At 38.7% G+C, this 23,725-nt stretch overlaps 1 protein-coding gene across 7 annotated transcripts in view; it reads right to left on the bottom strand.

Moving 5' to 3' along the window:
• The window catches only part of WDFY3 (WD repeat and FYVE domain containing 3), a 120,611-nt gene that overhangs the window by 20,286 nt on the left and 76,600 nt on the right, over window positions 1-23,725 (bottom strand). For 2 of the 7 annotated variants that reach the window (XM_088164100.1, XM_088164097.1), the window contains 20 exons: window positions 23,462-23,623; window positions 21,983-22,077; window positions 20,292-20,412; window positions 19,326-19,543; window positions 16,489-16,724; window positions 15,108-15,242; window positions 13,853-14,032; window positions 12,309-12,353; window positions 11,604-11,837; window positions 10,133-10,232; window positions 9,324-9,484; window positions 8,543-8,772; window positions 7,593-7,702; window positions 6,587-6,769; window positions 5,536-5,693; window positions 4,632-4,709; window positions 3,650-3,877; window positions 2,791-2,844; window positions 821-989; window positions 484-647 (listed from right to left, as the gene is read on the bottom strand). In XM_088164100.1, coding sequence (XP_088020226.1) covers window positions 484-647; window positions 821-989; window positions 2,791-2,844; window positions 3,650-3,877; window positions 4,632-4,709; window positions 5,536-5,693; window positions 6,587-6,769; window positions 7,593-7,702; window positions 8,543-8,772; window positions 9,324-9,484; window positions 10,133-10,232; window positions 11,604-11,837; window positions 12,309-12,353; window positions 13,853-14,032; window positions 15,108-15,242; window positions 16,489-16,724; window positions 19,326-19,543; window positions 20,292-20,412; window positions 21,983-22,077; window positions 23,462-23,623 — 3,061 coding nt within the window. The remainder of the gene's footprint in view (window positions 1-483; window positions 648-820; window positions 990-2,790; window positions 2,845-3,649; window positions 3,878-4,631; window positions 4,710-5,535; window positions 5,694-6,586; window positions 6,770-7,592; window positions 7,703-8,542; window positions 8,773-9,323; window positions 9,485-10,132; window positions 10,233-11,603; window positions 11,838-12,308; window positions 12,354-13,852; window positions 14,033-15,107; window positions 15,243-16,488; window positions 16,725-19,325; window positions 19,544-20,291; window positions 20,413-21,982; window positions 22,078-23,461; window positions 23,624-23,725) is intronic. The other 5 variants (XM_014878964.2, XM_014878961.2, XM_088164098.1 and 2 more) reach the window with 4 other exon arrangements.

A 23,725-nucleotide genomic window follows, 5' to 3' on the forward strand; every position in this document is an offset into this window, starting at 1 on the left:
TGCTATTTAATGGTGTACTTCAGATGGACAAAGACTGAAATACCAAATATACAACACAGTAAATCAACACTGATCTTTAAGACAAAATACTACTTATCAAGCTTTCCCATTCTAATGAAGGCAATAATTAACTAGGAACAGTGAGCTAAGTTCAGCACTTGTATTTTCAATGTTTATTTTCTATCCTGATCATTAAGCTGACAGGACAATAAATCAAGCATGGGATAGCTCATAGCCTTCGTTTCAGGACAGGTGAATTTTTCCCTTGCAGATAGAAGGTTAAAAAAAAAAAAAGAAAAAAAGAAAAAAAAAGTTTCCAGTACAGCATTTTTAGGGTCAGGCCCACAAAGCACACATTTCAAGGAAGAAGATGATGAAATATACAAATTAAGGAAGGTATCTAGGACATTTATTCATGCTTGAGACAGACAATGAAGAAATTCCAATGCATTACATTCTTAGTGTGTTTGAAATACACAGTACCTTCTCTCCTTCTTCAAGAAGTCGAAGCAAAGTTGTATTGTCAGTTTTTTCCTCTTCATCAATAGAACTCCCCTCAACAATTTGATCCTGTGACTGGTCCTGGTTCTCATCATCTCCTCCATCAGGAGCAGAGCGAGATCGTTTCAGGGGAGGCTTCACCAGGCCTGGAAAAGAACAGAGACAGATAAACAAAACCCTGAGACATCAAAAATTAACTTCGCAAAACCTGTAATCGTTCAAATTACTGACCCAATGCTAAGAGCGACAAACAAGAGTCCTGCAGGACTTACACCGGTCTTAATGCAAATGCATGAGATGACAAACCAAACCATCAAACCTTTGACTCTTGCAATAGTGTCCTCCCCGTGCTCTGGCTCCTGCTGAGCTGTTTCACCCACTGTGTTCTCCTCTATGGTGTCCTGGAAGACGGCGGCGTTGCCGGAAGCCAGGCGCATGTAGTACTCCTTGCTGTCGTAACTGATGGCTCTCCGGTAGCGAGCGGGTTTCTTGGGAATAATGGAAAAAATCACCTGGTCAGCCAACTCCTCCCTCAATCCCTCAGTGAAGGGGTTTCAGGAACAGGGTGTGCAGCACAGTGCATGCCCATTGAGTGTTTTGTGTGTGCTCATACACCAACACAGACAGGAACAGAGACTCTTCTGGAGGTCTGATCTGTTGGCTAATTTGCAAGGAGCTATAGAGCCACTCAAGCAATAATGGGGTTGCAGAAAAGCCCACAGATAAAACTACAACATGGGGATTAAGTGTAGTCAGTATGTTATGAACTGTCATAAAAGGCTGGAATTCTTGTGCTTGAGGCTGATTGCTCAGAAGGCCACTTTATCATCTTTTTACCCCCTACCAACATATGCAGTTTATTTGTAAGCCAGCTGATTTCTTTGTTAGGCAGTAATTTTAATAAAAAATTGCCTCAAGAAGATACAGCAGTGTGGAAGCTGGTATGAAATAAAAGCACCCAGGGGTTGAGTTTAAGACTCAAAATTTTTTCATTAATCCAGTTGCTTCTTTTTTTAGTAAAGTTTCTGATGGTTAATGGGCAGGAGACTGGCACAAGAATATGCATGTACCTGAAGTAATTATTTGAGTGTTGTTTGTACCTTTGTGTGGTGTTTTTGATTTTTTTTTTTTTGTGGGGGAGGTTTTGCTTTGCTGAGCGTTTATTGCTTTGGTTTGGGGTTCTTTTGTGTGTGTGGTGTTTCCTTCCTCTTTGTCCATATCACAGGATAATTCCTACATTCCTCACTTAATTAAGGAAGCAACATTCAGAATAGAAATCAGACTAGAGCTTTATTACAAGTTGATGCTTGGGATGATACTAAGATCAGCACAGAAATTTATTATTCAGGTCAAATTGGCTGCCCCCAAAAAATCAAAAATTCAAGGCACTGTAATTTAATTTGCTCACTAATGTTTAACCAAGTCTTCACCCCTTAGCAGCACAAAACTGCCACTTAAATGAAGCTTAAAACATTTGTGGAAACAACTTATGTAGAACCTACAAAGAGAAATACTTTATAGCACTGCTAAGGTGAAGAAAGGAAAATAGTAACAATTTACATTAGACATTCTGTATAATAGAATTACTTGCATTTATATGAATTAGTTTATTGTTGAAGGTAATTCAAAATGAGTGAATGCACATTACACACTGTAGTTAGTGATGGGCAAGACTCTGACTCTAATTAACAGAGAAAGGCATAATATTGAAATGCTTGCAGAGAAGCCACTTCCAAGCATGTGTGTTCTTTTCAAGTCAGGATTCACATTTTTTAAGCAAGTGTGTGCATTTTATTAATAGCAAAATAGAGAAGAGTCAGCTAAGACAAAATTAATATAGGCTTTAGCAAAAGTTAGCCTTTAAAAGCCCATTATGGCCAAAAAAAGGAGAAAAAACACTCCTCAGGTCCCCTCTTAGAAGGAAACACTTCCCCAGAAAGTGCTTCCAAGTGATGTGTTGCCCATTACTAAACGTGTTCCACTGACCAATAGTTTCAGGTCCCAAAGCCACAACACTCCACACAGTGAGAACAGCGGTAGCACAGCCCAACACAGCCTGTTAGTGTGCAGCAAAGAAGGGAAGGTCTACAGAAAGTTTTATTAGGTGAAGATTGAGGACAGCACAGTAACATCTTCTAATGTGATTACTGGAAAAACCCTTAGGTCTGGAATTATTTACTGAAAGAGCAGGTTGAAAGCCAAACGTAGAAGCCTTGTTAAGACTGCCTAACATGCAGGAGAAGTTGTATTTATTTTATATTCTTTTGGTCAGTGTACTGGTTTCTTTACCTTTTGAGGAATGGTATCATCAGATGTCTCAGGAAGTCTGCTTGAGAAGTCAGACTGGAAACAGGGCATCAATTACATAAGCATCAGAGAAAGAACACTTTTGAGAAGAATGTATGATGGCATGTTCTCTACTTCATGTGAATTAGACTGTCACTACAGCTACTCTGTGTCAGACCACAAGAAGGCAAAAACATCTAATGGTTTAAAATTGACTGACTTCTATGTTATCTCTTCTTTTTTAAAGTACTTTGACAGTCAGGCATAATTTGAGGGGGAAAAAAATCCTGCATGCATACACGCATGCTTAAAAAGACATAATAAAGACTGCTTTATTTATTGAAAACAGTGTTCCAAAATTAACAGTCTAAGCTAAACTTTCAAAGGCCACATACACTTCTGCTCCACAGGCCACCTTCATCTTCACTGATTGACAAAATTACATTTCACGAGTGCACTCAAACCAAGGCCTGTAATCTTTTAAAAATTATTTTTCCAGATCACTCTTTTCCACATTATCTACAGACAAGAACCCAGATTGAACTTCACACAGTAACTTCAGTACTTTCAGCCTCTGGGGGTTTGTGAAGATGCCTGTGCTGTTTGCTGGCAGGATCAGTCAGCAGCATAAGGTGAGGTGTGCTATCTCTTCAAGTTTGCTTGGTTTTGGGACAAATAATTCAGTCCCTTCTCTAAATATATAATGAGGAAAAACTGTACTTTACCAACCATTTACAACAGATAGACAAAATACCAGGTCATACCAACACATTTTTTAAGAAAAAATTATGCACAAAAGAAAAATAAAAAGCATTTTGTAACGGAGCCTATAATCACCCATCCCAAACTCCTGACTACTTACCAGCAAGTTTGTTTCCTGCTCAGCCTCGGGCATGTATGGATACTGAGTATAGAACATGTCGTTCCGCACCATCTTTTTCCTCATCCTGCAGGGGCCCTCGGTCATCTCCAGCATCCACTTGTCCAGGTGGGAGCCGATGGGGGGCCCCCAGAGCCCCCTCTCCCGCAGTAACTCGTACTCGATTTGGGACCACTCCTCCGTCACGTACTTCAGCGCGTTCTGCTGACGCTGAACACAAGGGCGTTTGGAAATGCACAGAGTTGGAAAAACGGTTTTAAGAATGAAACCAGAAATTGTTTTGAAGGACTTCCTGTCCTTATTTGCACAGGAGAGACAGGTTCAATGAAGCAGAGTTGGGTGGTTGCTCGTGTTTTTTTAACAAATTGCTTTGAACGACCTCTTTCTCTCAGAAGTTATTTCTTAAGATTTATAGCACATAGTTCAGCAACCAGTTTGAACCAAATGTCTTTGGGAACGTTTGGCAGACACCACAGGGTGAAATAATTTTATTCTGGAAGGCACAGACCAGCCACTTTCTATTACTGCATGAAACCATTAAATTTTCTTTGTGTTACTATGAAAATAGCACTTAGGCACAATGCTTCTCCACATTTCCTCTAAGTTTTTCTACAATGCTTTTGAAAGAGTGTATTTCCAATTTCCTTTTGTTCTCTGCTTTGGTTTTTTTACACTTCTAAAGAATTTAAGCTTCCTTAAAAAAATTCAGATTTAACATGTGATATTGCTACAAGAGTTTTCATCTACAACCAGATCAAAATGATTTCCTCTTTTATTTGATTTTATCTAAAAACCCCTTAAAAAAAACAACTTTATGCAAACATCCAAGCATTTCACCTATGAGAACCAATATTTCACGAGCCTCATAATGAGAAATGATATTGGCATAACCTGTAGGTTATGCCAATTGATATACAGGCCAAAGTATGAGTGTCAGGTAATTAAAACTGCAAGCCATCCATACCTCCTGGTATTCTTTATACTGCATATCAACCAGGTCCCGAACCACTGCAATGTGGGTAAACATCCACTGGGAAATTTCCTAAGACAAAGGTGACAAACAGAATAACACTTTATAAACAAAACTTTGAATGAAAAGCCTGTGAATACATCACCTTGCTAAACTTGCTCACAAATAACAGTTCCTTAAAATAAACATTCGGAACATTCCCAAACAGCCAAAGATTGGCACTGACAAAGACTATTTTTCCTTTCTTCCTCATAAGTAATGTTTTGTGGAATGTGCCTAATCCTCAGGACACTCATCCCTCCTTTGTTCCATGGTATCTCTGTTTTCACTTTTTGCTTCCTCTCCTGATACAACCAGGAACAGCTCCTGTCAGCTCCATTTGTTAAATTCTTCCCTTTCCCTTTCATTGTATGCCTGCTCACCAGAAAAAGGATTGAGACCATGAGAATTCATTAATTTCTCAAAGTCACTGACTAATTTTCAGCTCAGAAAGAGAACTAGCAACATATTTTCCCACAAAACTTCTAAACCTCTTTCCACCTTGAGGGCAGGATGGAAAAAAGAACCAACATCTGTATCACAGCTTCCATTTCAGTGCAGTATTGCCAACTGAACTTAAGACCCAGACCATCACAGTCATGAACCAGAAGGAGCTGAGCAGTCTCACCCACAATGAAGGGTTAACTCTTGGCTTAATGTTAGATAAGCAGATGGACCTACTAAATTAGAACACACAGAAGAAAGATGCCCAGTCTAGATAGTCAAAAAAGGGAAAGAAAACCAAGCACAAGATAATACTTTACACTCTGCAAGATACCCCACTTTGGGATATTTACCACAAATCCTGAACATACATTGCTGGATTTTAGACTGCATGTTATTACTTGACAGAAATTACCTGTGTAGAGAGGTTGTGTTTACTCAGCCCACTCTCCTTGCGGTTTCTCCTGGAACCAGTCAGTTTAGAGAGGCCAAATCCACTGCTGACTCGTGAAAGTTTTGACTGTGTGGTTGGAACCAAAGCCTCTCCTCTACTGATGCATTTTTTCTCATGAGCTGAAAAACGAAGCGTTGGGAGTACTTTTTAGAAGGTTTTTTCCCCCCTCATCCCATTAGACTTGTTTTTTTAGATAGAATGACCTTTTCTGTTGCTTCAAAAAGGTGTAGCTGTATTCAAACTATTTCTGCAAATACACTGGCCATCAGGGAGATATTGGAAACCTGAGCAAACATCAGCCAGGAACACACAGAAACGCAAAAACAAGTATTCCAGGTTTCCAAATGTTTTCTGTACATCCAGGTTAACCTCAATTACTTCAGAACTGTGAAATCATCAAATGAGTTACATCTGTGGAATCGTAATTTCTGCTTCTAAACTCTAAACAACTGCTCAAGCATCAGTTGATTTTTATTAGATGGATGCAGAGCTAACTTGTCTGTAACTTGTTGTCCACCAGGATTCCCAGTTCCTTTTCCTGCAGAACTGCTTTCTATGCTGAAAAGATTTCCCAGCCAAGAATTAGTCACAGCATCACTGCTGTTAGAGAAGGACTGCTCAGCCACCCACTTCCCATCTCATCACCAGACCAAGAGCTTGCAGGTTGCACCCAGGCATGCTCAAGAGGATCCCCCTTCCTGCCTAGCACATCTAATCCTGGGAATGGTAACAGAGGTCACCCCAATCCAAGGGTTCATGGAGGGGAGCCCAAAGCCTGTACCACTGTAATCCACAATATGTTATTTGCTGACTCACAGAGGGCCCTGTGCACTGGAGTGTAAAAATATCCTGTTTGTGGTCCAGTTTCTGAAGGATTCTATGTTACACAGTGGCAGTTTATAGAGTATTTACAACTACAAAATCTTAAGCCTATATTAATACATCCAGTGCGTACAGCTCATTCTGAGGAAATCCACCCTTCAGAACAGACAAATCCTCAGTCAGGACTTACCCAAATGATTTTGCCAACACTTTAAACTCGCTTCCTCAATGAAAGGTCTGGCAACAGTTATATCCACTTGGCCACGATCATTGACAGGCAGTGTCACTTTGAAAACTTCTTCCAAAACCTGTTTTTTACTGTGGATCAGCTCTGTCCATACTCTGTTTATGGCTTTTAAAAGAAGCTGGCGACCTGCATAAGTACAAGATCACAAATAGCAAGCTCTCTGCAGTGCTCATAGAATTGGTGTTTTTACAGTAGTGAAATGAGTAATTTCTGTGATTACAGGTAGTTGCATGATGTGGGAAATGCCTTTGGCCAGAATGCCTTTTTTGCCTTTATGTATGCTATCAGAAAGCACCTAACAAGTAATTTTGACAGTTTTTTCTCTGTGAATTTGAAACATTGGCTCTGATTAATTGTGACTCATCTCCCACACCCATCTATTAATAAAATGAAACTGAAAAAAACCTTATAAGAGTGTGTGTCTCTAAATATATACATATATACATAATTCTATACATATATTATGCTTCAGCATTTTTACATATAATGTGTGCCTAAGTACCTCCATAAGTATTAAATACACACAATTAAGAATCACTGAATACTTTCTACCACAGCTAGTTTATAAATTTACTTTGAGTGAAAGATTGTAAGCATGCCACCAAATAGTAATTGTATAGTTTATACCATATATTTCTTACCTTAAAATGAGCCACTTCTATTGCATTTAAAACAGTGCATATAAAACTGTATTTCTAATTCTGGAGCATGTCCAGAAAACAATGAAGAACTCTTACTATTTTAACAAAACAGTAATTTATCCTCAGCGTGTCTATCTATTTCAAAGAGTCTTTTCATCTATCTTTTATGTATTTTAATACACATGCAGCCCCCATGCCCCTCCAGAGAGTAACTGGGTAACATACACATACCACAACCACCTGCCCCAAATCTGACAATACAGAAGTGGCATTATGAGACATCTGTGGCTTTGTCATTCTCAGATTACCTTCACTGACATCTTGATTGTAGACTCCATCTGGTTCTATATCAGAGGGGATCATAATGTGCCAAGTTGTCATCCTGGCTTCTGCTTCCAATCCAAACCCATCAACATTGCTACAAACACACAATGGATTAACAACCATCAGAATAAAAAGACACAAAAACCCAAGCCAAGATAAAGCATTTGATTGTGTATCAGATTCACAAAGATTAATACACACTACTACAGCAAAGCATCTCCCCTTCTGTCCATTTGAGTTCTGACAATCTGTGGTCACAAGCTGAACTGAAGGTTTCTGAAAAGACGATGTGCCATGGATACTGGTGTCAGTACAGGAAGATGGTCGTATTTGAAGAAACACAAAACAGATGAGGGCAGAAATGAAGAACACTGGGGTTTGATGACTGTTGCCAAGTGTCTTTGGAAGAAACACGGGTTGTGCATCTTCTTGGAAAGATCAAATGAAAATGCCAGGCTGGTATTTGCAGCAATGCAGGAAAGTGGGTGCCTACAGCATTTGTCACAAACACCTGATTTAATGCATGACTGGCCTTAATGCTACACAGAAGAAATGCCAAGATATTTAACTTGTATGAAATGATTCAACAGAAAATAAACCTAGTGACAGGACCCTCTGACTATTAATTACCTAGCACCAGTGTCTCCTTCTATCTTGAAAACATTTTGATTTATAAAAGGTTAACAACAGAATAGTTGGATAAACACAGTTGTCAATATTTAAAATACCTCTGCAAAAGGAGATAAAAATGTTCTCCATTTCCAGGACTTTCAAACCTAATTTTGTCTCAAAATGAATCTCTTAAGCTTGCTTGCAACTTATTGGCTGGAAAATTATGAACAGTCCTCCAAAATTTGCTGACTTATTTGCAAGGTGAGTAAAAAAAGAGGTTATTTTAAAGAGGTTGGAATGCACTTCTGCCTGAGATATTTACCTTCCCACGTGAAGATTAATCAAGCAGTGAGCTAGGCAGCTGATAAACTCCTGATCATGGTTTCCAGGTCCCAGAATTAAGTTCCTGTTCACAGTAAGGACCCTTAGGGAATCAAGGAGAGCCACTTGCTGAGGAACAGTTTTGTGCGCTCTTGAGAACTGATACAGGATGGTTCTGTTCAGGCAGTGATAAATGGCATCCAGTGAGAGTCCCTGAGATCTTCTTTTTGACTGATGGGAAGTAAAAAAAAACATGATGAGAAGTAGAAGCAACTCATTTTACTGGCACACAGTCTTCCCTTGAATTGACCCAAGCTCATTTTCCAAAACTAGCATTTTACTGTAAGTATCAATTCTGTGAATTTCAAGGATTGAAATGACATTAATGATTAAACACTTAGAATTTTAACATCTATAAAGATGCTATTGATTTCTAACAGTAAGTCTTCTAACAATCTCCAGTAAAGTGTGTGAGGAAGCCTTCCAAAAATGTCAAGGTAAATTTAGGGAGCTTCTCAAAATTCATGCAAAGCATACTTCATTGTTTATTTTGGGGGATTTCTAAAAAATAATGTGATCTGAGAGAGTTCTTAATTGCTCTCCACAGAGAGTTGTCCTAAGAAAGCTCAGTAAAGAGAGAGTGAGCCTGAGAGAGAAAAGCACATTTCTGTGCTGACCCAAACGTGTATCACTAGCAGACTGTTTAGTGACATCACTCCATGCACTTCAACAGAACCTGCAAAAATAGTTTTTCAGGCTGGGTAATACAACAGCCCTGTTACCTGTGCAATAAGCTGGATTATGAAGTCCACAAGAAGCTTGGATTCTTTGTTGAACATGCCCTGCCAGAGCTTATCTACCACACGCTGTGTAAAATAAAACACGTTGTTCACCAGCACTTGGTAACTTCCTCCACTCGTTATAGGCAGAGATGCATCTTCACCTAGGTAAAAAAAACCCAAAGTTTTCTACATTTATCAAAAATCCCTATCTGCATAAATACATTCATATTAGTTTATGCTTTCTAGACTTCCATAAAAGAGAAAGATTCAGTCAATGAAAGCTAAAACCTCATGGTTTCACTACAATAGGTTTTCCCTTTGATGTAAGCAACCACAATTCTGGACTTTCATCCTATCTTTAAAAAAAATGATTCTGGATTTTAAAAACATGATTCTGCACTTATTAATGCACTGTACCCAAACGATGGTGTGCATGCTGTGGCAAGACATGGGGAGCCTTACAAGCAAGTTTGAACAGAAATGCACAGAGTCCCTCATGACACCTGGGATGGAGGCAGAGCAGCCCAAGAGCCCCTGGGAAGTCCAGCAAGCCACCAGGAAATGTGACTGGGCCCCCTAAGCCATGTAGTTTTTGTGAATAACCTATTTTACAGCTTTGGGACAATCAAGGTAGGGGGGGAATATGCAAGCACATCAACACCATGTACACATCAAAGCAAAGGAAAGGGCAGGGGAAAAAATTAAAACCATCAAATTGCAACAAAACAGAACACCAAAAAAGAGAAAGTCACAGAATCGAAACCTGGTGTCCAACTCAATAGCTTGATTATTAAAATTTGCTATATTACCCAATAAAACATCAGCTGCAAGTAGGTGGTCCATCACTCCATCCAAAACATATGTCTGAAACTCTTTCTGCTGTGTTCGTGTTGATCTTTCAGGAGAAGCCTAAAAAAGATATTAAAATAATATTAAGACAATTCATATCTCTGAGCAAAAAAGAGTGAGAGGGAGAGTGTTCTAGGTGGTTTCCTTTTCTCTCAGTTCCCATGAACTACTTTTTTTTTCTCTTAACATTCTGTCTTAAATAAAAAGTTTTGGCTTTATCAAAAATTAAAGCATGCACGTCAGGTATATATCGGCTGCATGCAGTCTTGCAGAGTAGGCATTATCCCTGTTTAAATCCAGGAAATTTATCTTCTGCCATAAGAGGAACTAGAAAAGAACACATTCTGAAAAGGTGCATTAAACACCCCACTACAAACATATGGTCAACCTGTGATCTCCTCAGTTGACACAAGTCAGTTCCTTCAGTAAACAAGGAGTAAATGGGACAGATCAAACGTTTAAGTTGTAGAAAGAGAAATAACAGTAAGTTTAGCAGTGTGTACCTACCCAATCCTATTTATGCTAAGGGCCAGTAACACTGACAAGTGATAACAAGTTAAAAGATCTGTAAAGAACTGCAGCCACTTGAACATGGTCTCAAATATGCCTCCCAGTGTCTGTGGATAACTGACAGCTTCTGACATTTCATTTGCTTTTGCTTTGTGACAGCAAAGAAGTGCCCAACTGCACTAGGGAATTGTTAGGAAATATATAAACATGCAAGCATGGGCCAAAATTTCTGCAGCTTTCAAAAAAAATCAGGGAGACTCAGCAACATGTAAGATGAGGTAACTAACAGGTAGGTCAAGGAGAATGAGAAGTGATGTGAAGTGAACATTTCAAAATGTACTGTCTGAAGGAGTAGGCAGTTAAATAGTAACTGAACTCCTCACCTCCCTGCCTCACCATTAGCAGGATATAATGCTTTCTTCAAGTGTTACAAACTTTAGAAGTTGATTTATAGCAAGGTAACAGTTATTTTGTGAGGGTTTTATAGTATATGGCCCCATATGTCTTTTTATCTAACTGGCACTATCTATGGCACAATTTCTTTTTATCTAATACGAACAGAACAGAAACCCTAATATTTCTGCAGGGGTTTTATATTTTCAAAGTCAATACAGGTGTCATGGTTGGAAAGATGTTTAACCACTGAATCATACTCCACAAAAATAAAACTTGAGGAAAGCTACAACTTCACAGGCTGGTTTTCTAAGCCATTAAAGAAAGCTGAACAAACTACTCTTCACGAAACACTAGCGTTTGGTTTCTTTTCCATTCTTATTTAATGACAATTCCACTGAATCTTAGGTCATCACTAGCCTAACTTTGTAAGGCAACAGAAAAAAAACCATTTTAGGGAAATAAGGTGTCACAACTAAGCTCAAATAACAAAACCAAACCAAAACACAAACCCTAAAGAAACTCTACCTCAAGCAGCAGGTCTACCAGTGGAGTCTGTTTGCTGGCTGGTGTGAGACACAGGTTATCAATGATCATCACACGCATGAAGTCAAACACAAACTTCTTGGCAGGGTGGTTGGTCAGGTAGGTCTTGGTGCCCACATTGCAATATTCTGATTGGCTCCTGTTCATGCCAGAATCAGTTGCAAAGGCTTTAAACTCTTCAGCTGGGGACCCAGCTTCATCATCGAGATCAGTGACCTGTAAAAACCAGCATGTTAAAACTGTAGAGATCAGCTAATTAATGGCAGTTTCTTCACTTCTCTATTCTTCACTTGTCTTTCTAAGGGTATTTCACTTCACATTTTGCTTCTTATGAAGCCTTTTTAGAAAATTATGATGTTCAGGATCAGTTCCCCAGTATGGGAACATCCAGTTTTGGATTCCCAAGGCAAACGATGATCTGGCATGAGTTACATTTCATGCTCCCTGACCAACAGAATTAATTGGGCAATTTTTAGATACTTGGCAAAAATAAATGCTCATTGCAAAAAAAAATAAAAATAAAAAACAAAAAAAACCAAAAAAAGGAAAAAAAAGTTTTGAAAAAGTTATTAACTAAAGCAGTTAAAATAAAATCAAGACAGAAGCCAACTAAAAAAGGCCATCAAGCTTACATAACATAAACCAAAAAAGGAACTGAGCCTTTTTTTTTTTCTTTTAATACAATACCTTCATCAGAGTGCAGTTATGGGTAAGCCGGTTTCCCAAAAATCTCTAAAAGAAGAAGAAAAAAAAAAAGGGTCTCCACAGCTTTCCCATTTCTGATGAACAGAAACCTTTGAAAGGCTAGCTCTTAAAGAGGACTGTAACAAAAGCACAAACAGTAATGAAAGCTGTCAAATCCAGAAGACTGACTTTTTATGCAACTCCTTTCCTTAAATGAAAGAGAAGACAATATGATTTCCCTCAACAGGCTTCTTGCATTGCCAGCTTACATGTCAAGTAACCAAATATTTTGAACATTTGGTCTGCTTTAACAGGAGAGTCTTTTCAAGAAATTAAGAGAAGCCCAAATACATATTCTATTTTTAATAGCAATCTCAGAAAAGCTGAAAGACCTTTTAAGAAGTTAAGAAACTTCTCTCAAGATTGAATTTAGATTATAATGTTTTGTTGCAGAAATTTGCCTGTGATTCAGCTATTTCACCAGGCACTGATTAGTGCTACACATCTGGGCAAACAGAAAAACTGTAGAAATAAACCAATCTGGAGTGAGAAGCACCCTCAAACAGCAAAGAGCTCAAGTTGCCAGGCAGCTACACAGAATTTCAAGGGATCTAGTAGTTAATGCCTGCTCAGAGACACAAGGCTCCTCTATAAACTCTGTACAGGTGAATGCCACATCAGCATCACCAGTTTGTAAGTGGCACTTGGTTTGAGAGAGAGAGCAAGGTCCTAGAATCTACTTTAAATGCAAGTTTAACAAAAACGAAAAAAAAAAAGCATGTCTTTATGAGAGACTCACCAGCAGGCACAGGTTAAAAACTGGCCTCCCATTTTTATTGACAACAAAACAATAGCACACCACCAGTTATTTTCTGAAGTTTTTTATCATACTCTCCATAGTTCTAGCATTTGGCAACCTGTAGACTAATTATCGTTCCATTATTTTTAGATGTTAGCTAACAATATCTGCAATATCTGGTTTTTTCCTTTCCATTCATATTCTAGAAATAGCATCATTTGCAAATGACACTAAGCTCAAAGAAAACTTCAGACAGCAATGCAAGCAAAGTTGAATTCACACCCTCTCCTGGCTTGAACTCAGTAGTTTCAGGAAATACAAGAACACTGTTTTGTGGTTAAGCCACAAAAACAGAAATGGGAAGTGTGAGGAAAAAGAGGTTTTAGGTTTCATCACATCCTCCAGAGCAGAAGACTGATTCAGTCTCTTTTGCTTTTGCAAAAATGAGCTAACATTTTTCATATGGTTGAAAATAATGGTCCACTAGAAAACAAGCAAACTGTCTGCTGCCCCTAAAATTCTGTTTCTGATGTCCCTGCACGACAACTGCCCTCCAGTTGAACTGCCCCCAGTTAAACATACTCTTCTCTCAGTTCCACACCCAAGTACAAAGCATCCAGCTCAGCCCTGACGATGACCTCTTCTGCAAAGGGAGGAGAGCTTTATCTTGCTATGACTGGTAATTGATAAATCCTCAAAAGCAACAATCGTGTGAAAAATAGAACAAGCAAGCAGTTGGATTTCCTACCATCTCAGAGTAAGGTCGGATGTTGAAAGGAAACACTGTTGCTGCCAGTGCACACAGGAACTCTGGGCTCATCCACAAGGAAATGAGGTCGGGTACATTGTGATACAAATACCGAAAGAACTGCATCAGGGTGACTGGGTATTCTCGAAGCCAAGAGCCTTCTTCCTCTGACTGCCAGGGCTGGGTTCAGAAACAAACACCAGATTAGCACAAACAGCACCAATCAAAGAATACTTACTTCAGAAAGGAAGAACATGCTGTCGAGCATGTCTCAAACAGGAGACCAACCACACTTTACAGCACATCATTGACTGTAAGCTAAAATGCGTGCCCTACCACGTAATGACTCAGAAATACTGGCAAACATGACCAGACTGAAGCCAACCCAAAACGTGATGGCACAGGTCAACGTGCCTGGTGACAGCACACAAGACACAGCACATGTCTCTAAGCATGTCTCAAGTGTAGCTAAATAGGTGAGGACCAAACAACAGCAGAGAGACAGAAGATGTGACAACAGGAACGTGCACTGCAGCAGGTACAGAAGATGCTTCTGGACACGTTGCCTTGGGAGAAACATGCAAGCAATAGAGCATATCACATACACACGATGACCCAACAGGTGACAACCAAACAGGTGCTGCTTTTCAAGCACTTCAGGAGGCAATTTTCAGCGGATAGCACATTCTGGCTTTAAGGAAATACAAAATTTTCCTACTGAGAAACCAACTTTTCCTACTCTAGCCATTAGACTCAAAGATGGGAAGATGACACATTTCTCTGGCAGTAAATTCATTTCCTCTGGCATGGAGCTATTCATAGTCAGGGACTTCTCTACATGGGGAAGGTTCATGAAGGAAATCTGCAACTCACGTAGCTCTGAGCAGATGGGATACAGAGTCTCAAACATTCTCTCATGATGTTAATCGGGAAAGAAAGTTAATTATCTCTGCCAAGGACATTGTATCCCTCTGCTTTCTTGTTTTGTTTTAACTGCAGCTAAACAGAAAGCCTAGCCTTTTTGTGAAAAAGCAGTGTTAATTTTGTGGCTACTAATATTTCTACAAATACTGGAAAAAGTAACATAGAAAAAATGACGAAAGTTACAATTTTCACCCAAGTATTATGAGCCTAACTTATATCTAATTTTGTCATGATACTAACAGAACCTCGACCTTTCTAATTTGGCTTTTGACCATGTGGAAAACTTGAATAACACTATGCTGAAATACAAGCAATTTTTTTTTATGCTTACAGAATTCAGCATGCTCCTCAGCATTCCCAGTAACAAGAAGGCAGCTTCTGTGCAAACACTGTGTATTGAGGAGGTAACAGTGCCACAGGAAGCAGGAACTCCAAATATGAATGTCCAAATGGAGTCTAAATCAAACTGTAAGAGGTGAAAGAGAAGACATGATATAATCCCTTTCCCCTGTGCAACTGTACATTGCTTTTTATTACCAATACAATACACTCATTTGGCAGTAGATAAAAAATTAGTTTTACACCCTCCAAATTTTATCACCAAACTTCATAAGGTCACATGTCAGTGAAAAAAATTTCTTTCAACCATGAGCTAATGAAACTGCAACTCTCATCTTCTCATTACTTCTCACTTCTCATTAAGTTTCCAAGTGCTTTGAAACAAAAGAATTGTCAGCACACATGCTACACTATCAACTTAGTTGACTCACATCTAGCAGTAAAACCCACGACATCCCACAGAAAAAAAAAGATATGAACAACACAAACAAATCAAGTTGTATTTTTCAGCAAGTCTAAATAATTAAATCAACTAAAAATAAAACAAATGTCCAGCTCTAGCATAAAGAGTGCTATTAATAGTTGAATTTTGTTTCAGTTTAACAGTGTTGTACTTCGATGTTGTAGGCAGAGGAGTGAGTTTCATGCCTCCACCTCATGGTAGCAGAGTGCTGAATGTGCTGTCAAGTATTCCTCTTGAGAAAGGAGACAGACACCTTCTGGTTTGAAAGTTTTACTTTTCAGTTCTCACTGACAAATGTCAGCACTGCACCCATTCTAAATAAGCATCTTGTCTATCTGAAGTGTGTATGGCTTTTCTTCATAAAGCACTACCCTGGGGTTTCCTAGGACTGCTGGAGATCATATACTATACACACTTACTTCAAAAAAGCCCAAAATAATCTGCTCAGAATAAGAACAACCAACATTTTTCAGCAACAACCAAGTTATCTCCCTATAAAACCACAGAGAGTTTCTGAAATAAAAGCAACTTTGTTTTGCCTGTAACCCGTGAACTCTCTTTAATACAGCAACTGCTCACTCCTTAAAACAAACAAAAAAAACCCACAAAAAGCCCTTCTCACAACCAAAGAATACAAGCAAAATATTATGATCCCTTCAATGCCCACAGCATGCCATCTTGAACTAGGGATCTGCTTCTCATTTGATCCCAAAATGGATCAGTGTGACACCAGTGACAGCTAAGCCATAGCATGCTGGCTTCTCCATACTCCCACCCCAAAGAACTTAGCACTAAACATCATATCATGACTGTGAGTCAGCTGCAGAGAAGAAGGAGATGACCTGGTTAATCCATTATTTTCTTTCATGACAGACAAAATTGCATTCACATCTTACTGGATAATCCCTACCTTGGCACCCTGATTACACTGGCTGCTGATGACAGGTGCACTGACCTGCAGGTTTTCAGGCAGTTCAGTGACTGGCTGCTGCAGGAAAAGGGCCATGAGGAGGAAATAGAGTGCAGGGACATTAGTGTGCTTTGGGAGAAGGGACTGCAGGACAGGGAAGCCTGGGAAGTGACAAGCATCCCGGTTAATCTCCCGCACCGTGGATCTGCCACCAGCACTCCGGCCGACATTGAACCCTAGGACAGAGAACAAGACACAAAGCCAACAACGTTAAGAAGGAATTACCTGTGAGGACCCTTCCTGCTCACCTGGTGACATTAAAATTGTACCTCCTCAGAAACTAATGCTGTAAAAAACATCCAGACTATCACACATATGACACAATTCTGCTTCAGATGTCTCATTTTTTTTAAAACGATTAAAGAAAGGAAATTACTGCTTGCCAGCACCACATAGATGACACTGTTCCATACAGACTGCTTAATACAACTGCTTACACACACAGATCCATTTTCTGGCTGTGACCACAATTTCCAACTTTTAAAACACCCAGGTCTCTGAAAATAGATATTCTGCTGGCTGAGAGCAAAATGTCACCTTAATCTCAGTTACAGATTTACATAATGAAGCAGCAACTCATGGTCCATTTAAGTCTGTGGGCAGCTAATTGGTGTCCAGAGAAGTCTCAGGGGAATCTTATTTCAGGTATTTTGTTAATGATTAATCAGCTAGTAGTAAGCATTAAATAGTCTTATTTTATTTAAGCTCTGCCAGAATCACCTTTTGTGACTGTGCTTCTACCTACATATTCCAACTTCCTACTTAAAGAAAAAAACCCCAAAACTGGGTGGCAGAAGCACTTATTCTCAAGCAAGGAAAGAGGCAGGAAGACAGTTCACTCTCCATATCAGCACAGTGAGCCATTGTTCTGACACTGTCAAAGGTCAGGTGGTTTTTCTGAGGCTCAAATACAGATACGCTTTCCACCAGAAATTGACTTTTTAAACAGAAAACATCTATCAGGAATCAGACTAATGAAATCTCTGCTACATGCAGAAATTCCATCAGTAACCTTCAACAAGAATGCATCATACTCGGTTTCATGAGAAATCTTGGAGCCAGTATGTTATGATTTATTAAAAACACAGCATACAAAAATTAGATAATCTGTCACTATCACGTTATTAGACTCAAGTTTAAAAATATCTTTTTCACCACAGTCTAGCTTGGATTCAATTGAAGTGATACTATAATAGGAAAATTAGGGAAACTCGAAAAATGCTTTCAAATATAATTATAAATCAAAATCTTACTTAGATTGTGACTGAAGAAAATGTTTTTGCTATTGGACATTATAAGAACATAACAAATAAAGAATAGTCTGTTCCTAAAATGCCAGTGGTTTTCAAAGTTTCAAAGCACAACCATGCATGGGAAATACATGTGCGAAATTGTTTCTTAAATAAAATACAGAACCTTAACCAGAACAAGCCAAACAACAGATGCTTTTTATTTTAACAATAAATATTAGCATGTGTTTTACAGCTTCTGAAAAACTGTTTTCCTTAATCCTCCTAATTCATTGGCAATGCAAAGAACCATCCTATGCTTGTAGCTAAGTATCCTGAGGGATATATTGCGGGAAACAATAAAAAGACTGGGAGTTTTCTTTAAACAAAAAAACCCAAGATACTATATTTGAAATCTATCAAAGATACAAAGCAGAAAAAAAAATATTTTTTATATTTTTGTATTTGCATTTCAGGAAGAGCCTGCTTCCTGAAGCAAGATGACTTCAACAACAATTACTTCTCCATAGCAAACCAATTCAGAAAATCTTTTAGTGCAGTAATAGATCATGTACTGCTGCAACATGGACAGGTGGCTCCTTGAACAGTTATTTTAGGAACAACAATGAAGTTAAAAGTACTATTGATACCACTGCTCTGATCTAAAGGCTACTGAGCCTTAAGAAAGGCTCTCATTTAATGTCAACGGGTTTGCACCAGCGCCTGAATGGACATTCTGAAAAGCACTATTTTATTTTGACTGGGAAAAAAACCAGGTTGGTCAAAAATTGCCACTACTCTTCTCTATAAAGAAATGACAAACGTTACTTCAAACATTTGAGATACATTTCAGACAGCTCAGAGATGCTCAAAATGGGTCCTGTAGCACTAAAGCCTCATACACAATTCTAGGTGACAAGGGGTAACTGAGAGGTCTGATGACCTGCATAACTGAGGGTTTAAGAACCTGAAAAAAAAAGCCTTCAATAGAAAGCGTGCTTGTGTGCACAAGAATGCAGGAGAGGGAAAGGAAAATGATACCATGAACACAAACTTCCAAGACAGCAAAAATCCAAACTTGTAAATCTGATGGATGCAGCACTCCCTAATCAGAGTAGCTCAGATGTAACACTGACAATGCTCTAACTATTAAAAGTAAACAAACAAGGAAATTCTACTGAATCTTTATTAGCTGTGTGCATAAGGTGCTGTTTTATGCTTCCTTTGCATGTAGCTCAGCTGTGCCTGCCCACAGGACACACTTAACCTTGCCATGATGGTAAGAGAAAAGACAAATTAGCTATCTGCTTCATGCAGATGAGCCAAAATTAACTGCAATGACATCTGTGTCATGTCAGCTAAGGACAGCTTAGTAAAACCACTCCCTTTTGCCTAGGAAAGCTGAACTCTTGCATGTAAGAAAAATGAAGTGCAGAAGCATCTGATGGCAGCAGAGAAGAGTAACAGAAAGGCCTCAGCCAGCCAGCACCCCCACAATATCCCACAGCTCAGCACCCCAGCAATCCCTGAGCCCCAAGGGATGCCTACCTAGCACAGTACCAATCTTATTGGTCAGGACAGAATCTGTCTGATCCAGCCAGCCTCCTCCACTGAGACCCTCCTTAAACTTGATAAGGATGGACTGATTGCTCAACAGGACCACGAGAATTCTCATGGCTGCCGTGACTGTGGTGGAATGCAAATGTTCTTCCATGAACATCATAATCCAATCGAAACCCAGAGTCTTGACCAGCTCTTCACAAGCCCTAAGTGAGGGGGAAAAGAAAAAAGTCACATTTTACAGCATTTAGTTTCCTACTAAACAGCAAAAATCAATGTCCTCCACTGCAAGGCAAACTTCAAGAGCAAATGCTTGGTTAAGTTTGCTACAAACAAGTAATATCACCTATCAAGTCTTTAAATAAAGAGGTAATATGCATTTGCACAGAAGAAAGGAAGGACTAAGTACAGCTCCTGGGACCAATTCCATTGCATGAGATTTCTCCAATGGCTGCTCTTGATAACAAATATGGAATTCTGAACTGAAATATTTTTGTTGAACAAGAAGTTTTCACAAGTCTTCTTAATGAACTGGTATGAAAAAAGAAAGGAAGGTTGTTTGTTTCTTTGTTTTTATTAAGAGAAGAGTTGCTTGGGAGTATTCAGAAGATTTTTTTTTTGCAATTTTAAGGGCCATTCTAGGGTCGATAATCTTAGTGATAACCCCTGCTAAAGCTGACTATCCCACTTCTCTAAAAACAAAAGTTTTCTCTTTGACAGATCTTATTTTTTCTATAGCCATGCATGAAGGTAAGAGAAAACAACAAAATGAATCATGTATCTCATTTCTACTAGCAAACCTGAGAGTAATTCAGTGACATCTGCATAAATCATTCAACAGCTCCTATAAAATGATCCAACTCAACTAGTGAATTGAATGGAGGCTGTATAATTATTCCCCTTGAAATAAAAAATTACATCCTTTCTCTGCCTCAAGGGATTTTTTGTACTTACTGCAAATTAACAGTTGTCTTCTCTTTAGATGTATAGAGAAGTTTCAGAAGGATATCTAAAAGCCTGTTCCGTAGCAGAATGAGATTAGCTGAAACAAGTCCTCCAAAATCATCCTCTGTTCCTAAATATTGAAAAAAAAACAAAAAAGGAGGCAAAATTAGGATTTTGGAACTTGGGTATTTTAAAGGCTATTAAAAATTCCATAGATAAGCAGATACAACCTGACCTCTACTCAGGTTGCAAGGAAGCTGTGCTGAAGTGCAAGCAGCCCATTATATGGAACTGAGAAATGTCTGGTTCCTCCTTATCACTGTCACACAGACTTTGGGCAGCTTGAAGAACAGGTAAAAGAGAATCACAGCTTCTCAGACAATAATCTGAGCTGAGGTGGTCACTATCTGTCACCATTCCTTCCCATCCCTCCTTTCTCTCAAAACTGCAAAATGTGGCAATTAAATAAACATTTTGCATTTTGAAAGCAGAGTGGCTGGGGGGGATGTGGAAATGGTAAGGAATAGACCCTGATACTTCCCAAATCCCTCCAAATCTAAGAAATGGAGAGAAAAATTAGTTTCCTTTTCATTCAACACATTCTCAAGCTCTCCATCAGTTGAAAAATAAATTTACTGCAACCAAACCAATCCATGCAGGACTAACTTTACAGCTGTTTTGCAAATCCCTCTTCCAGTAGCTTATGGCAAAGGAGGACGCTGCTTTTATGTTATTAAAAAAACCAAAAAAATCTCAAACAAAAAAAAAAAAAAAAAACCAGCACAGCTTGAGGCAACATATGCAAAAATGAAGATAGATAAATGGATAATTTCTGGACCAAGATTTTGTGCACAAGATACAGACACAAAGGATCTTCTTTGACAAAAATCCAACAGAAGTGGTGAAGACCAGTAGACAAAAATCTCATGCCCCTTGTCTCAAAAGCTGCTCTTCTTATTTCTGCCACACCCCGAACTTCCCCTTCATCCTATCACTAGATGCTCTTGTGAAAAGTCCCTCTCCAGAAGGTGCAGACTGCCCAAACCTTGTTTTTTGTGCCACCAGACCAATATAACTAACTGTAAAAGAAGAAACTTCTCTCTCATGTGTCCCTCTGCACCAGTATATTCCTAAGAGATGTAGAAACAGATTTTGGATAATCCAATCCTTCTATTTATTTGGCTGACGTCCACTGTTGGACTAAAACATTCCTCTTAAGGGAGACTGATTGAAAATGCAATTGCACAAGGTAAAAAAGGGTAGAAATGGTCTCAAAGCAATTCAGTGTAAGAATTATTGAAGGATGGTAACATTTCTTTTTCGCCTAAAAAAAAGTTACAAGGCTGCCTAAGTTAATTCTTTCACTTCCTCCACACCTGGAAGGTTGATGTACCTAGTAACCTGCTTTTTTGTCTTTTTTTTCCTTTTCCACAGAGAAACAGAGATGCACAGCTGATTGGAAGGAGCAAGTGGAGGAAAGAGAACAAAACAGTACAGTGTTAAATGAAGGAAACAAAATAAACTTGTTTTGCTCTGCTTTGCACTCAATATTGAAAACTAAAGCTCCCCAAACTGGCAGTCAGGTTACAAAAAAATTTCAACATGGTTAATGACATTGTTTCTCTATTTTTTTGTATTCAAACACAGAAGAGACCACAAGGTATTTTATTCTACTGCTTCTAAGTACTGTCAGCACTTACCACTGTCAAGCTTTTCTTCATTGTTTATTTCCATGACCACAAACTTCTCACAGACTGCGAACGTAGGTAAAGTGGAAGAGATGAACTGTCCAAACCTTGATGTATACAGAAAAAACATCACTCACTGATATGACAGATGCACTCTCATCTATCAATAATTCACCTGACACATAAAACCATGACACCAGTGACAGGGAGATACCTAAAAATGTCAGCTTTCTCACATCTGAAGACTGATGAAAATGGTCTTCATTTAAAGTTATTAGCCAAAACACAAATTAACTTGTAGTAATTAATGGAATATTTGCAGACAGGTCTGCAGGTAAGGTCTGAAAATGCTAGGATTTAGGAAAGGGAACTGGGACATACTGCTGAGTCCTAGTAAAAGGAAATCTCAAGTTAAAGGAGAACAAAACATTATTCTCAACCCCTTACAGCTGAACAATTATTACATCAAAGCAGTGGTTACTCAACTCTGGAAGAACATTTATGCCTATAGCTTGAGCTTATGTAACACAGGGTCACAGTTTTCCATGACAGGACTCTGATGTACCACTCCAAGAAAGGAGATGCAATATATTCCTCTTTCCTCTGTAGCTAACCTGAAATGATCCCTAGCTAATGCAACTTGTCACAAGTTCATTTTAAAAATTCTTGGTTTTATTTTCATCTTTCATTTTTTTTTATTTCCGGGAAGGAGAACAGGAAACACTGATCTACAATCTCTTCTGTAACCATTTAAACATAAAATCAATAGTTTTATTCTTAAATCATTTTTTGTCCTGTATAATTAAAACAAAGACAGGTAAGATACTCAGGTTGAGGCTTCTGATACCTTTAATTGTACTTAAAAGTAAGAAGCTGAAAACATGACCACGCATATGCAAAGAGCTCCCAAACCCTGCAATATTTTATCCATTTCCATTATAAGTTATCAAGGAGTTACACTATTTTTAAAGCACTTCAAATACTCCTGTACATATGAATTACAGTAACTAGTGTAATTTTCATCAGTCAGAATTAGTAGTACTATATCTGACAGCCTTAAATACCTTTTTATACAGTGATGATTAAGAAAAAAATCTAGAACTAAACCTTGCATTCAAGATACAAAACTGTATTTTAACCAGAAGTATCTTTTTAGCCCATCTCAAATAACATTCAGTGGTATTCAGAAGGAGTGCTCAGTGCTTTATATGAACAAAAGGGCTGCTCAGCACCTTCACTTTTCACCTGTAGAACATTAAACCAGTTTGATCATTCAAACATGCTTGGCCAGATGCAAACCGAAAATCATAAGCAAATCAAGGCTTCAACATATTACTGATGTTCAGTTTAATCTATTTCATAGAGGGGGGAAAAAAAAAAAATCAGTACATGAGTATTCCATGTCACACAGTCCTCAGCAGTATGATCATGAAGTACTTTTGACCAAGGTAACAGAACCAAGAAAGACAGAATTATCTATGTGTGGGTTACCTGAGTAGGTCATAGCTGCTGGGGAAGCCCTGAAGCAGAAAGCTCAGCACATTGCTAATGGCAGCAATAGTGGGCTGGGACAGGGACATGTCTCGAAGAGTCAACAGCAGCCTTGGGATGAGCTGGAATTCCCTCATTAACTTTGCATTCTTTGCTGCTTCGCTAGAAGAAGAAAAACGAGATGGCCATTTAAAATTGGAAATTAAAAATCCTCTAAATATCACCTAATCCTGTAAATCCCATTACTGGGCTTGCAGCAGTTCA

This window comes from Sturnus vulgaris, chromosome 4 (assembly GCF_052056855.1).
Source record: "Sturnus vulgaris isolate bStuVul1 chromosome 4, bStuVul1.hap1, whole genome shotgun sequence".
Taxonomy (NCBI): domain Eukaryota; kingdom Metazoa; phylum Chordata; class Aves; order Passeriformes; family Sturnidae; genus Sturnus; species Sturnus vulgaris.